This window comes from Brachionichthys hirsutus, chromosome 16 (genome assembly GCF_040956055.1).
Source record: "Brachionichthys hirsutus isolate HB-005 chromosome 16, CSIRO-AGI_Bhir_v1, whole genome shotgun sequence".
Classification (NCBI taxonomy): Eukaryota; Metazoa; Chordata; class Actinopteri; order Lophiiformes; family Brachionichthyidae; genus Brachionichthys; species Brachionichthys hirsutus.
In genome coordinates, this window is record NC_090912.1 from 10,435,723 (window position 1) to 10,448,580 (window position 12,858).

General features: G+C 49.2%; 1 protein-coding gene across 1 annotated transcript; it reads left to right on the plus strand.

Annotated features, from left to right (window-relative positions):
- The first annotated feature begins 365 nt into the window (after nt 1-365).
- Nucleotides 366-11,824, plus strand: LOC137905824 (rab11 family-interacting protein 4A-like). Its single transcript, XM_068750088.1, is given in 14 exon segments — nt 366-518; nt 5,862-5,949; nt 6,047-6,135; nt 7,372-7,775; nt 7,977-8,102; nt 8,452-8,487; nt 8,561-8,669; nt 10,143-10,246; nt 10,337-10,477; nt 10,799-10,880; nt 11,028-11,165; nt 11,242-11,388; nt 11,468-11,611; nt 11,708-11,824. Coding segments are annotated over 14 exon segments (1,878 nt in total).
- The last annotated feature ends 1,034 nt before the right edge of the window (nt 11,825-12,858 follow it).

Sequence of the window (12,858 nt, forward strand, 5' to 3'; positions counted from 1 at the left end):
TGGTATTGCACACGCTTATTACCGTTATACATGCAGATCAGTGGCTTATAACATGATTATTACGTTTATTTATAGCATGATTATTACATTTATATTACAGACAGCGGCTCCGTGTCACGTGTTCGCGTGAACGCAGCAGGTGCGTGACGCCGCAGCTGTGTTATTAATTAGCAGCCTGTACGTCACACAGCGCTTCGTGTCCCGCTCGGAAATCATCGTCCTTTTCCGTAACTCGCGCGTCTCCACCAAGCCGTGCTGCTCGGTTCGGCGGCGGCAGCAGGCGGGCCGGCGGAGCGACATTGGCGGCCGTGAAGACGAACGTTTAGCCGCCGGCGGGCTGGAAGACGAGGCTCGGCGGCCGGACGATGGACGGACGGGCTTTCCCCGACCCAGAGCAGCTCTGGCTTCTCCTGAGGAGGCTCAAGGAGGTGTTCGACGTCTGTGACGAGGATGCTGATGGCTCCATCCGGGTGCAGCACCTCATGGATCTGGGGCTCCGCTTCGGGCAGGGAGACGAGGTGAGATGACTTTAGCTAGCGGGGGGGGGGGGGGGGGGGGCATTTCATTCGGTACCGAGCGGCGGTTCTGTCCCACCTGAGCTCGGTGTTCACCGTCACAGGTGGGCCAGAGGTGCTAGCATCAGTCATGACGTAGATCAGGGGTGTCAAACTCATGTTCTCCGAGGGCCACATTAGCATCATGTTTGCCCTCCAAAGGCCAAATGTAAACCGTAACACAGTAAAAATGTAACTAAATGTGATGTAATCTAATGTAAAATAAATGTAACTACTCCTTAACATGCTGTTAAATAATTATTAATTTTTTTATTTAACTCTTTAGCTGCCACAGAATTACAATAAAATATTCAGGTTTGATATCACTTTTTTAAAAGGTTGTAATTTAAAAATATATAGATAAAGATAAAGTCATACTGTAAATGAGAAAAATCACAAGTATGAACCAAAGTTTGTGATGGGAATAAATTAACACATCCAATAATGTGGAAAAGTTCCATTCAAATGCAATCATCACGCAGGAACAAAGATAATCGATACAAAATCAAAGCAAAACCAAAAAGCCACCACCTTGTCTTGTCATGGACATGCAGAAACCAAAAAAAACAACCGAAGTGGGAAAGATAAAGAACATTCCCTGAGTCACAAAAAGACGTCACTTTCAGGATCAGCACTGGACAGCTCCATATGTAGCCGGCTACCTATGGAGCTGTCCAGTGCTGATCCTGAGCTCCATATGTAGCTGGGATCAACATTTCAGCACATGCTGGAAAAAAAAAAGTTCAAATAACTTTCAATAGTCACCGCCAGCAGATTATTGATTTCCTGACTGCAGCATGTTGCTATTGTTATTGCCATGTTGCTGAATTAAGTCACAAACATTGCATATTCAATTGTATAGTTGTAAAAATATATGGCTACCAGTTAAAACGCCTCGTCTGCATCTCACAAGAAAATGCAAGACAACACAGTTCCTTCACATCAAAGCAGATACCCAGCATGCAGCAGCGATGTTCCAGACGCGGTTCTGATGACCCGGTTCTGATAGTGGTTAAGTACCGGCCCTGACTGAGACCGTTGATGAGCTCACCAGAGCCATGGTGCCAGGCTGAGCACCCAGCCGGCTCGCCAGGCTCACAGGCTCGAACCCGGGGATGGTACGGCTCCCTTCATTTGATGATGTCGCATCACAAGTTCTGGAGCCACGGAGGCAGAGAGCAGGAATGAACATGAATGGATTTGGTTCAAACTTGGAATGGTCCATTTTGTGCTGGGAGCTATGGATCCAGCGTCTCCATATTTGATGCTAGCAGCAGAAACGCCCCCCGTTGGCGATCGTCTTGTGCTCCTGGTTTAGCTCTGGACACACCGGAGCCATTCTTTGCCTCTGAATGTGCTTTTAGTCTCAGCCCGGCTGAATGGAGGAAGCCGAGAAGCACGCTGCCTCGTGCACAAGTTGTTCTGGAGGTCATGGTTCGAGTCGGGCGGTAAACGATCTCCTCCGTGTTCAAGAGGAATACCTCATAATTCCTCAAGTACTTTTGTAACTGCGTTTTGTTATTTAGCAGCTACTGTGTAACATGAACCCACTGGAGTGGTGGTATTTGTACTACAGAAGTATTTCAAAACCGCAAAGCATCACAGATAAACGACATTACAGTGAGAGGCATTTCTCTTGAAGCTGTCATGGCGGCCGAGCACCGAGAACACGCCACTAAAAATAACCGCTGTACACAGAGGAAGCTACTTCTTCATCTTCCTGCTCCCCTCACAGCTCCTCATCTCTCTGTTCTGTCACCATGGGAACGGGAGATTCACAGAGCCTGAGAGGATTGGACCGATATTAAATAATGAACGGATCCGTGGAGCTCTGTGTCTGTGGAGCTCTGTGTCTGTGGAGCTCTGTGTCTGTGGAGCTCTGTGTCTGTGGAGCTCTGTCTCTGTGGGGCTCTGTGTCTGTGGAGCTCCGTCTGTGGGGCTCTGTCTGTGGGGCTCTGTGTCTGTGGGGGTCTGTGTCTGTGGGGCTCTGTCTGTGGGGCTCTGTGTCTGTGGAGCTCTGTCTGTGGGGCTCTGTGTCTGTGGAGCTCTGTCCGTGGGGCTCTGTATTGTGGAGCTCTGTATTGTTGGGCTCTGTATTGTGGGGCTCTGTGTCTGTGGAGCTCTGTGTCTGTGGAGCTCTGTCTGTGGGGCTCTGTGTCTGTGGAGCTCTGTCTGTGGGGCTCTGTATTGTGGAGCTCTGTGTCTGTGGAGCTCTGTCTGTGGGGCTCTGTGTCTGTGGAGCTCTGTCTGTGGGGCTCTGTATTGTGGAGCTCTGTGTCTGTGGAGCTCTGTCTGTGGGGCTCTGTGTCTGTGGGGCTCTGTGTCTGTGGAGCTCTGTGTCTGTGGAGCTCTGTGTCTGTGGAGCTCTGTCTGTGGAGCTCTGTGTCTGTGGGGCTCTGTGTCTGTGGAGCTCTGTGTCTGTGGAGCTCTGTGTCTGTGGAGCTCTGTCTGTGGAGCTCTGTACTGTTGGGCTCTGTATTGTGGAGCTCTGTGTCTGTAGAGCTCTGTGTCTGTGGAGCTCTGTCTGTGGAGCTCTGTACTGTTGGGCTCTGTATTGTGGAGCTCTGTGTCTGTAGAGCTCTGTATTGTGGAGCTCTGTGTCTGTAGAGCTCTTTGTCTGTGGAGCTCTGTGTCTGTGGAGCTCTGTGTCTGTGGGGTTCTCTCTGTGGAGCTCTGTGTCTGTAGAGCTCTTTGTCTGTGGAGCTCTGTGTCTGTGGGGCTCTCTCTGTGGAGCTCTGTATTGTTGGGCTCTGTATCGTGGAGCTCTATTGCATGTTCACTGTGGTCAGACTCAGTGTTGTGTACATTACGGAATAACTGTCTGATTGAACCTGATGGATGCTCTCCTTTTGTAATAGTATAATGTAATGAATATTTATGAGTTTGTTATTTACTGAGGATATTAGGTTGCACATCTCAAGCTTTGTTGTTTCCGGCTGCAGACGATCCTCTGCTCTGTGATAATATGAAACCAGGCCAGTGTGCTCCTGCTGCCATGTTGCATTCTTCTTCTGCTGGTAATGAAGGCTGCATCCAGCCAGTGGCGGGCGGTGCATTTTACACCTAGGCCTTCAGTGAAGTCCTACTCAGTCCGACTTGAATAAATACCCCTCATAATACCATCATTTATGACACCACGGCTTTAGAAATAATGTACAAACACACACTTACGCACTACTGGGTGCTGCATCACCTCAATCGTGTACAACACGGTATATTTTTTCTGGAGCATTTAAAAATCAATAAACTGCATCAGCAATTAAAACTTATCACTATACGTGGTACTATCAAAGTTATAAATAAAAGGGAATTTAACATTATTTGTCCAAAACGTTTTAAAGTCCACCAAGAATATAGGCAAGCTTTAAATTGCAAACTTGCAGTTTAATATAAGAAAGACTGCAACACAACGTGTTGTACTTCCACTACAATCACACAGCTGCACCGGCGCACCACATTATTTACACACATTGCATTTACGGTATATCTGTGATTTTATTTCGTTATCATGCTAAATAAATAAAATGTTGGTACTCACCAAAACGGCTGTCCCCCAAAACAGTTATTTGAAAACAAAATCCATTCTCCTTTCTTAAAGTTCCTAAATCCAGTGTTGCTCCAAACATTAAATCGATCCCTTGCAAACAAAAGGCATTCCCAGCAGAACAATTTGCAGTGACTCTCGGAAGCTGCAAGCCAAACGTTTGAAGCCTGGAAGTGGCGTACCAATCCTTTCCCCACCCGGGACAGGTTAGCTAGCTCCGGAGTTGGACGACGTCGGCTCACGAGAGCTAGCTTCTCTGTAAAGGTCCGTCTGTACCGGTGTGCATTAGCTGATGACGCAATATGCCTAGCGCTGCCCTCTCACACGGAGTATCCAATCACAGGCAGGAAGGCCTTACTTTCACCAACTTGTGATCTGATTGGCTATGGCAACTGTCTATCAACTCTAAGAGCCGATCACAGGACGCGTTATTGACTTGTAACGTGAGACAAGCAGGAAGGACTTGTTTCACTAACTCGTGATCTGATTGGCTATCGCAACTGTCTATCAACTCAACTCTACGAGCCCGTTCACTCACACAACACAGACGGCAAGCAGCGCTGATTCTGAAGGTCTCGGACGGATAGTACTTGCCACTGGTGCTATGAAATCCGCCTGGCAACACAAGCTAGCTGAATTCTGATTGGATAAAAACTCTCACCTAAAAATACATCACTGGAATATAATATGACATGAATGTGAAGAATATATATATATATACATAAAATTAAATTGATTTTATCATAAATATGATCATGTATTCTTGATTTCTGGTTATGTTAGGCAAGCAGAGAAGGCCTTGCAGGCCCTGACCGCCCGCCACTGCATCCAGCAATACTCCAAACACCAGGCCCAGGAAAACGCAAGAGAAAAACACGTTTTCTGATGACCCGACTGTAATTGTGTGAACTGATTGATTTGGTTTTCTTTCCTGAGAAAATCAATGCTCATCCCGAGAAAACGTTCTTGGTGTTAAACACTCGGAGGGTCTCGCGGTTCCCTGAAGAACGAACCACATGGTGCTCGTTTTACATTCGGTTCTTGTGTTTAACAATTAGGTCACTGTTATAGTCATTTAGGGATTGGCTGGCTAGTGCCCATCTCTGGTCATTTGATCAGTATTGATGTACCGTAACGTAGCGACGCCTCTGTGGACTCGCCCACGGCCACGCCCACTGCACTCTCATTGGTTATTGGCCACAAGCAGCAGCCTGAATCCCAGAGCCGTCCCACTGCATCCTTCACAAAGGTGAAGACGTGGTCAGGGGCTCCCAAGCTGGCGCCTGTAATCTCCCCTTCCAGAGTAAAGTCATCGCCTGTCCTGTGATTAATATGCTTATGGCCACGCCCCCTAATTTACCACTCATCCTCGTGTTTCACACTGAATCTGTTTGATTCATTCACTTTTATTTACCTGGTTACTCTGGAAGACCACAATTAAAAGGTAATTTTTAATTTTGAACCTTTATCACATCTTTTTGCGTAATGTGCAGAGGAATTATGAGATAATAATGACAATGGAAAGATTTGTTTGCATGCAGTATGCTGTCATCGAGGGTTGGACTCATGAGGCTTCTCTTTAAATGGGAACGTTCTCCACTTGGTGCTGGAGCTATTTCCGGGTCTGGGCCGACACACGCCCACGTGGACTCTTCCCATCCTGAGCTGGGACTGATCAGGAACGGCCTCCTTGAATGTGGACTATCCTCGACGCTTGCCTTGATTTGTCCAAGCAGCTCTTTGCTGACCTCTGTCTCTGCCAGGTGAAGAAGTTGACTGCGTGTCTGGATCCTAACGTTCATGGGAGGATCAACTTCAAAGACTTCTGTCATGGAGTGTTCGCCATCAAAGGTAGAAAATGTCAAGTTGGTGCAATGATTGTTAATGATTGATGGCTCCTCGCCCTGAAGCAGAGCAGAGGGTGACTCCTTTCTCCTCCTCCCATCAGGCTATGAGGAGATCCTGAAGCTAGCTGTGGATCCCCGTGGCGTTGCCTCCAATCAGCCGTCGGTGACTGATAATGGTTACGTTTATCAGGTACAGTCTTTGAAGGTGTATTTTTCTGAATGATGATTTTCTGTGTGCCATATCCTAGTACCTGTTTGGATCCACCATGAACACAGTTTAGCATGGTGGCTATTGCCAGACTGTGCAGTCCTGCTGTGTAAATATCAGCTGTTGGACCCCCCCCCCCCCCTCCACCCCTCCACCCCTCCACCCCTCCCAGAGGAGCATTTATTTATAACAGACAGACTTCATAAAGCATGCTCCAGAAACACACACATTCATCTCCACCTTAATGAAGCTTTGTCTTTGTGTCCTGGGACTTCCTCTATTTCAGGGTCCTTAACAGGAACTGTTTACCTTTCTCATGACAGAGGGTATCAAACGTATGTCCCGTTGCTTTCATTATACCGAACCGATTCCTGTGTAACGTGGTTATCGGTGTGCTGCGGGCCGTGCTCTGTGCGCACAGAGCGTGTCCTGCCACGGGGACGTTTTTTCCTTTATTCAGAAAGATGCTGGCCCAGATGCTCTTAAGCCAGTGGAGTGACTGATAATGACTTTTATATTTTATTTAGATATTATTGTTGTAGTGCATGCGCAAGTCTTAGTGTAGGGAATTTCCATATTAGATGGGATTCCACAACGTAAATACACGCCGACAGAACAACATTATTATTATTACTGATTCACTTGAATGCCTCGTGGTGACGACACATAATGACGCAGATAAACATGGGCTTAGATTGGCTGGGGCGGGACCCCCACCTTGAGGGGGGACGGACTCATGGACATAGAAAGACACGGACGCAGAGGGCGCCCCTTTTGTTCGGACCTGAGACACACACACGGAACAGGATCGAACCTCAGCGCTGATATCTGAACCAACTTGTATTGATCTGCATGTTATATAAATATCTTAATCATGACCCAAATCCTCTTTATTGACCACGCACCCACACGGAGAACAAGAACCGGGGAGGGTTAAGGAAAACCCTAACATTAGCGAGAGATTAGTCCATCTGAGCAGTTGCTTAGCAACAGGAGAGGCAGAGCCGTGGAGACTAAGGCGTTGGCGCTGCGGTGATCCGTGTGTTTGACGGAGGCTTGTCTCCTGATGTGTGGCTCGGAGCTGCTAACGCTTGTGTGTGTGTCCGACGACGACACGTTAACAACACGCAGGTCATCGTCCACAACAAAGGGTTAATGCCGCGCCTCCTCCTCAGTGCCTCTGTTCACGCTAACGTTTGATTCTTTGTGTACCTGTAGAACGGCGAGGCCAAGTTGGGCCTCCCCGTTATCATGTGTACACGATCCTACCCAGAATGCAGTGCGTGTGGGGACGGTTGCGCCGCTGATGGGGAGTGTGACATGGACAGCAGTACTGAAAACTCCCACAGCTCCAGGTGCTTGAACCCAACACAGCAGGACAGGTGAGCGCTGGTTTTGTGCGCCGGTTGATCGTCACTTGGACGGCCTCCTAACCTTCACTTCCTGCTACGCGACTCGAGCCACGGGATTGGTCCGGCGTCGGCGTCCGTCGTCTCTGGCGAGGAGCAGTTTGAGGACTATGGCGAAGGGGAGGATGTGGATTTTACACCCGGCAGCCCCTGCCCTGAAGACGACACACGGACAAATGGCTTCTCGGACCTGGGCTCCTCGCTGACCTCCAGGTGGGTCCCTGCGGCGGAAGCACGTGTTTTAAATGTGTGTGAGGCTTTGATGCTTACAGCGCATTACCAGACATGAAAGGCCGGGATAGGAGAATCTTTGCAGCGTTTCAGAAGAGCCCGCGTCTGTTCCTCCTCCTCTACTCCCGCCTGCAGGAGCGTTAGAAGCGTTTCATAGCGTGGATGTTTGGCTTGTCGTTGCAGTGCTGGACACACCCCTCAGAAGATGTTTAACAATGAGCTGCTGGACATCTATTGTTCTCAGTGCTGCAAGAAGGTGAATCTGCTGAATGACCTGGAGGCGCGACTCCGAAACCTCAAGGCCAACAGGTACGGATGACCCGTCGTCCCACCTCGATCGGGCTGCAAGACGTTCTGTGTGAAAGAGATTAACGGTGGCCCAAAGCGCAGAGCTCCTCGGCGCGCTCCTCGCCGCGCTCCTCGCCGCGCTCCTCGCCGCGCTCCTCGCCGCGCTCCTCGCCGAACTGCTTGCCGAGCTCCTCGCCGCGCTCCTCGCCGAGCTCCTCGCCGCGCTCCTCGCCGCGCTCCTCGCCGCGCTCCTCGCCGCGCTCCTCGCCGCGCTCCTCGCCGCGCTCCTCGCCGCGCTCCTCGCCGCGCTCCTCGCCGCGCTCCCCGCCGCGTTCCTCGCCGCGCCACTAATGAGTTTCTCTTGTTTCAGCCCGAATAGAAAGATTTCCAGCACAGCGTTTGGACGGTGAGCGACCCGATCTTCCTCCTGTACTCGTGCTGCTATACATTTAACCAGCGTGTTCTGCCCCCCCCTGCAGCCAGCTGTTCCATGCCAACCACAGCGTGTTTGGGTCCAGTCAGGCCAGCAGCACCGAGGATCTGTTCACAGAGAGCATCGACTCCTGCGACCTCGACATCACCGAGAAGGTACCAACATCCACACACAAACGAGACTGTGTCAAAAATATTAATATTTGGTAATATACTGAAGAGCGTTTGCAAACTGGCTGTTTTTTCCTTTTAGAACTTTTAATTTTTAACCAAACAGAATAGAACAGAACCTCATCAGAGACCAGTGATGATGTAAAACACAGTAAAAATGTAACTAAATGTAATGTAATCTAATGTAAAATAAATGTAACTACTCCTTAACATGCTGTTAAATAACTATTTATTTTTTATTTAACTCTTTAGCCGCCACAGTAATTATAATAAAATATTCCGTTTTGATATCACTTTTTTAAAAGGTTGTAACTTAATAATTGTTAGAGATAAAGCCAAACTGTAAATGAGAAAAATCATAAGTATGAACCAAAGTTTGTGATGGGAATAAATGAACACATCTAATAATGTGGAAAAGTTCCATTCAAATGCAATCATCACGCAGGAACAAAGATAATCGATACAAAATCAAAGCAAAACCAAAAAAACCAACCGAAGTGGGCAAGATAAAGAACATTCCCCGAGTCAATGCCACGGAAAAGACGTCACTTTCAGGATCAGCACTGGACAGCTCCATATGTAGCCGGCTACCTATGGAGCTGTCCAGTGCTGATCCTGATCCATATGTAGCCGGGATCAACATTTCAGCACATGCTGGAAAAAACTAAAAAGTTTAAATATCTTTCAATAGTCACCTCCAGCAGATTATTGATTTCCTGACTGCAGCGTGTTGCTATTGTTATTGCCATGCTGCTGAATTTTTCCGTTTGATCAGTTCGCTACTTAAGTTACAAACATTGCGTATTCAATTGTATAGTTGTAAAAATATATGGATAGATTATTGCTGTTATTATAACATAAATCCTTTCAATTGATCAGGTTAAGAAAACCACACTACTCCATCGATCAATAATCAAACTTATTCAAGTAAATAATATTAAATAATAAATGAATAAAAAATATCATCCAACACAAGTTATGGCAATAACTTTGTTCAAAACTCTTTTGTCACAGTTGAGAGGAGCAGAACTGCAGAACAACCAACAAACAACAAATGTTGGCTGTTAAGAACATGTGACAGATGCAGCATTTTACAAAAACAAATGTCTGCACACAGCTCTCGGGAGGCCACAAAGATGACTGGGAGGGCCACATTTGGCCCCCGGGCCTTGAACCCTGATCTCTCACTGAAGGTGTGAAATCTACGCAGCTCCAGAGATTGATCCAGTGTCTTGAAGCATTTTCTTTACTACAAACCTTCACAGCATGTTATCCCCATTGATCTCCAGCCTTCATTCTATCGAGAGGCTTTACGCCCATGGAGGTAGGGCCGGCAGATGTCTGGTCTGGTTTCTTCTGCACCATTGGTCCTGGTCTTGAGCAGCTCTCTGACGCTTGTCGGTTGTCTTGAATGTCGTTTCTCAGCGGATGAACTTTAGCCCTTTTTGTCTCTCTCAGGTCAGTTTTCTGGAGACAAAGGTTTCAGAGTTGGAAAGCGACAGCCTGGCCAATGGGGACCTCAAGTCCAAACTCAAACAGGAGAACACGCAGCTTGTGCACAGGTTAGAAGCCGCGTAGTGAGATGCTGTTTTGCATAGTCTGCATCGCACCAACATACAGAGTTGAACCTGATGTCTCCGTCTCCGTCCCAGGGTGCATGAGCTGGAGGAACATGTGAAGGATGCAGAGGCCAGAGCTGATCAGGGTCTGGAGGAGGAGAGCAAACGGCACCAGGAAGCTTACAGCAGGATGGACAGAGACCGGAACCTGGAGATGGACCTGCTGTGTATCAGGTTCTCAACCTCGTCTTACGATCCAATGTCAGGAGATAATTCAGACGCTGGAAGATGCTCACCTGGAGCTCACCTGGAGCTCACCTGTGCCACAAAACCCCGGCGCATAAAGAGGTGCCGAGCAGCCGGCCTGGTCCTCGCTGTCTCTGACAGGCCGAGCAACGTCCCCCCGATAAATGCTCGTTGGTCGTTGGGCAATGTAGAGAAGCTCTCCTGAGCTGCGAATGGTGTTAGTCTCCAAAGGTCATCAGAAGCTAGAACCAGCACCTGATCCAGAACCTGTGTGTGTGTGTGTGTGCGTGTGTGTGTGTGTGCATACAGAGTGCAGCAGTTAGATGAAGAGAATGGAGATATGAAGATAAACGTGTGCAGACTGAAGTCTCAGACTGAGAAGCTGGACCAGGTGAGTGGCTGAATCATCGATCGTGGGCGGTTCTGATCAGAACCAGAACCCGTCCGACTTCACGCCGATGTTTGCGATGAGTAAACGGTAACTGCAAAGGAACCGCGCGGTACCCGTGGCGTGTCGGGACGCTACCGCCTTCTGCAGGAGAAGCAGAAGATGACGGACAAGCTGGAGGACACGAGTCTGAGGCTGAAAGACGAGGTGGACCTCTACAGAAGGATAATGGACAAGCTTTGGCACAACCGTCACGAGTTCCAGAAGGAAAAGGAGGCCATGCAGGAGGTGAGGGCCTCCGGGCGCCGACGGGCTCCACGAACAACTTTCCGGAGGTCCATCTAGTCAAAGTTCTTGTTTGCAGCTGATCGACGATCTCCGCCGGGAGTTGGACTATCTGCTGTGCTTCAAGCTGGAAATGGAGCACCCAGGAACGGGGAAGGGGCTGTCTGAGTGCCACGCCCGGGCCCGGGAGACGGAAATGGAGCAGGAAGTGACGAGACTGAAGCAGGTACCGAATCGATGCTGAACTCCACGCAGCAGGGCGCCGCGGTTTGACCCCGAGCGCCGTCTCTCCTCTCGCTCCGTAGGAGAACCACAAGCTCCGGGACCAGAACGATGACCTGAACGCTCAGATCCTCAGCCTGAGCCTGTACGAGGCCCGGAGCCCGTTCGGCTGCCAGAGCAAGGCTCAGTGTCTGGCAGCGGAGATCGACAACGCATCCAGGGACGAGGTCAGTCGGCCGCCGGCTGTAACCATGACGTTTCATGTGAGGTGGCCTCATGGTCATCTGCATCCCCCCCCCCCCCCCCTGTGTCCCCCCCCCCAGCTGGTGGACGCGTTGAAGGAGCAGGAGGAGATCAACCTGCGTCTGAGGAAGTACATGGACAAAATCATTCTGGCCATTCTGGATCACAACCCCTCCATCCTGGAGATTAAGGCTTAACACCACACACACTCCCCCCCCCGTATGCCTGTCGCCGTGGAGACCTCCCGTTAGCATTAGCTTGTAGGTTAGCGTCGCGATGCTTGAGAGCGCTCAGCCGCTTGCTTTAATTTTTAAACTGTTCTGAGCTTTTCCAGCCGTTAGAGTCCCACACTGACGGGACGTGTCCTGCGTCTAGCAGGGACGGTCCACATGAATGAGTTGGACGTCTGTAGTCCCCAGAGAGACGTTACAAACGACACCAAAAACAGATTATAATCATCATAAACGTAAACTCCTCCTCCTGGTCCAGCCGTCAGGATGAGTCTCCTGCTGCAGCGCTGCAATAAACGTCACTAAATGTTCAAGAGTAATAGATTACATGTGTTTATGTTCAGTAAATGTTTCCATGCATAATCACAGCAGGCCGGGGACGGCTTCCTGAAGGCAGCGCGTGCTATTATGGGATGTTGCTTCGTGCTCTGACCGCACCGAGCTGAAGCGTGACGCTTCGGACGCGCGTGTGTCCCGCTGGTCACTCCGCACGGGACCAGGACTTTAGCGGTAACCAGGAAAGTCATCGTCGGCTCGTTTTGTTCAACTCGAAGGATCCTCAAAGCTCGGAGGACCCGAAGGCCATTTGGAAAAGCAAAGTGTGTTTGAATGACATTGAGCTGAGATAGAAACTAGCAAGCAAGAGGAGGAGCAGCCGGCGGATTGGATGGAGCACGTTGAGTGAGGTGGAGAACAAACAAAGCGCATCACTCTATTTTATATCTGAATCTTTTGTAGGTTGTGTCTAAAGATTTCCACCATAAATCTGCTTCCTAACGATCTGAACCAGTTTATAGACGATTCCATCATTATTCCCTGAACATGGAACGAAACTCATGACATGAGCTTCATTTCCTGAAGCCAGAACGTCTTTCTACTGTCCCTGGGATGGGACACGCGAGACGCTGGGTGGACAGAGAAGATCCAAACTCCACACAGATGGGACTCGAACCCGCCACCTTCTTGCTGTGAGGCGACAGCACCAACGTACCGGGTTCTGC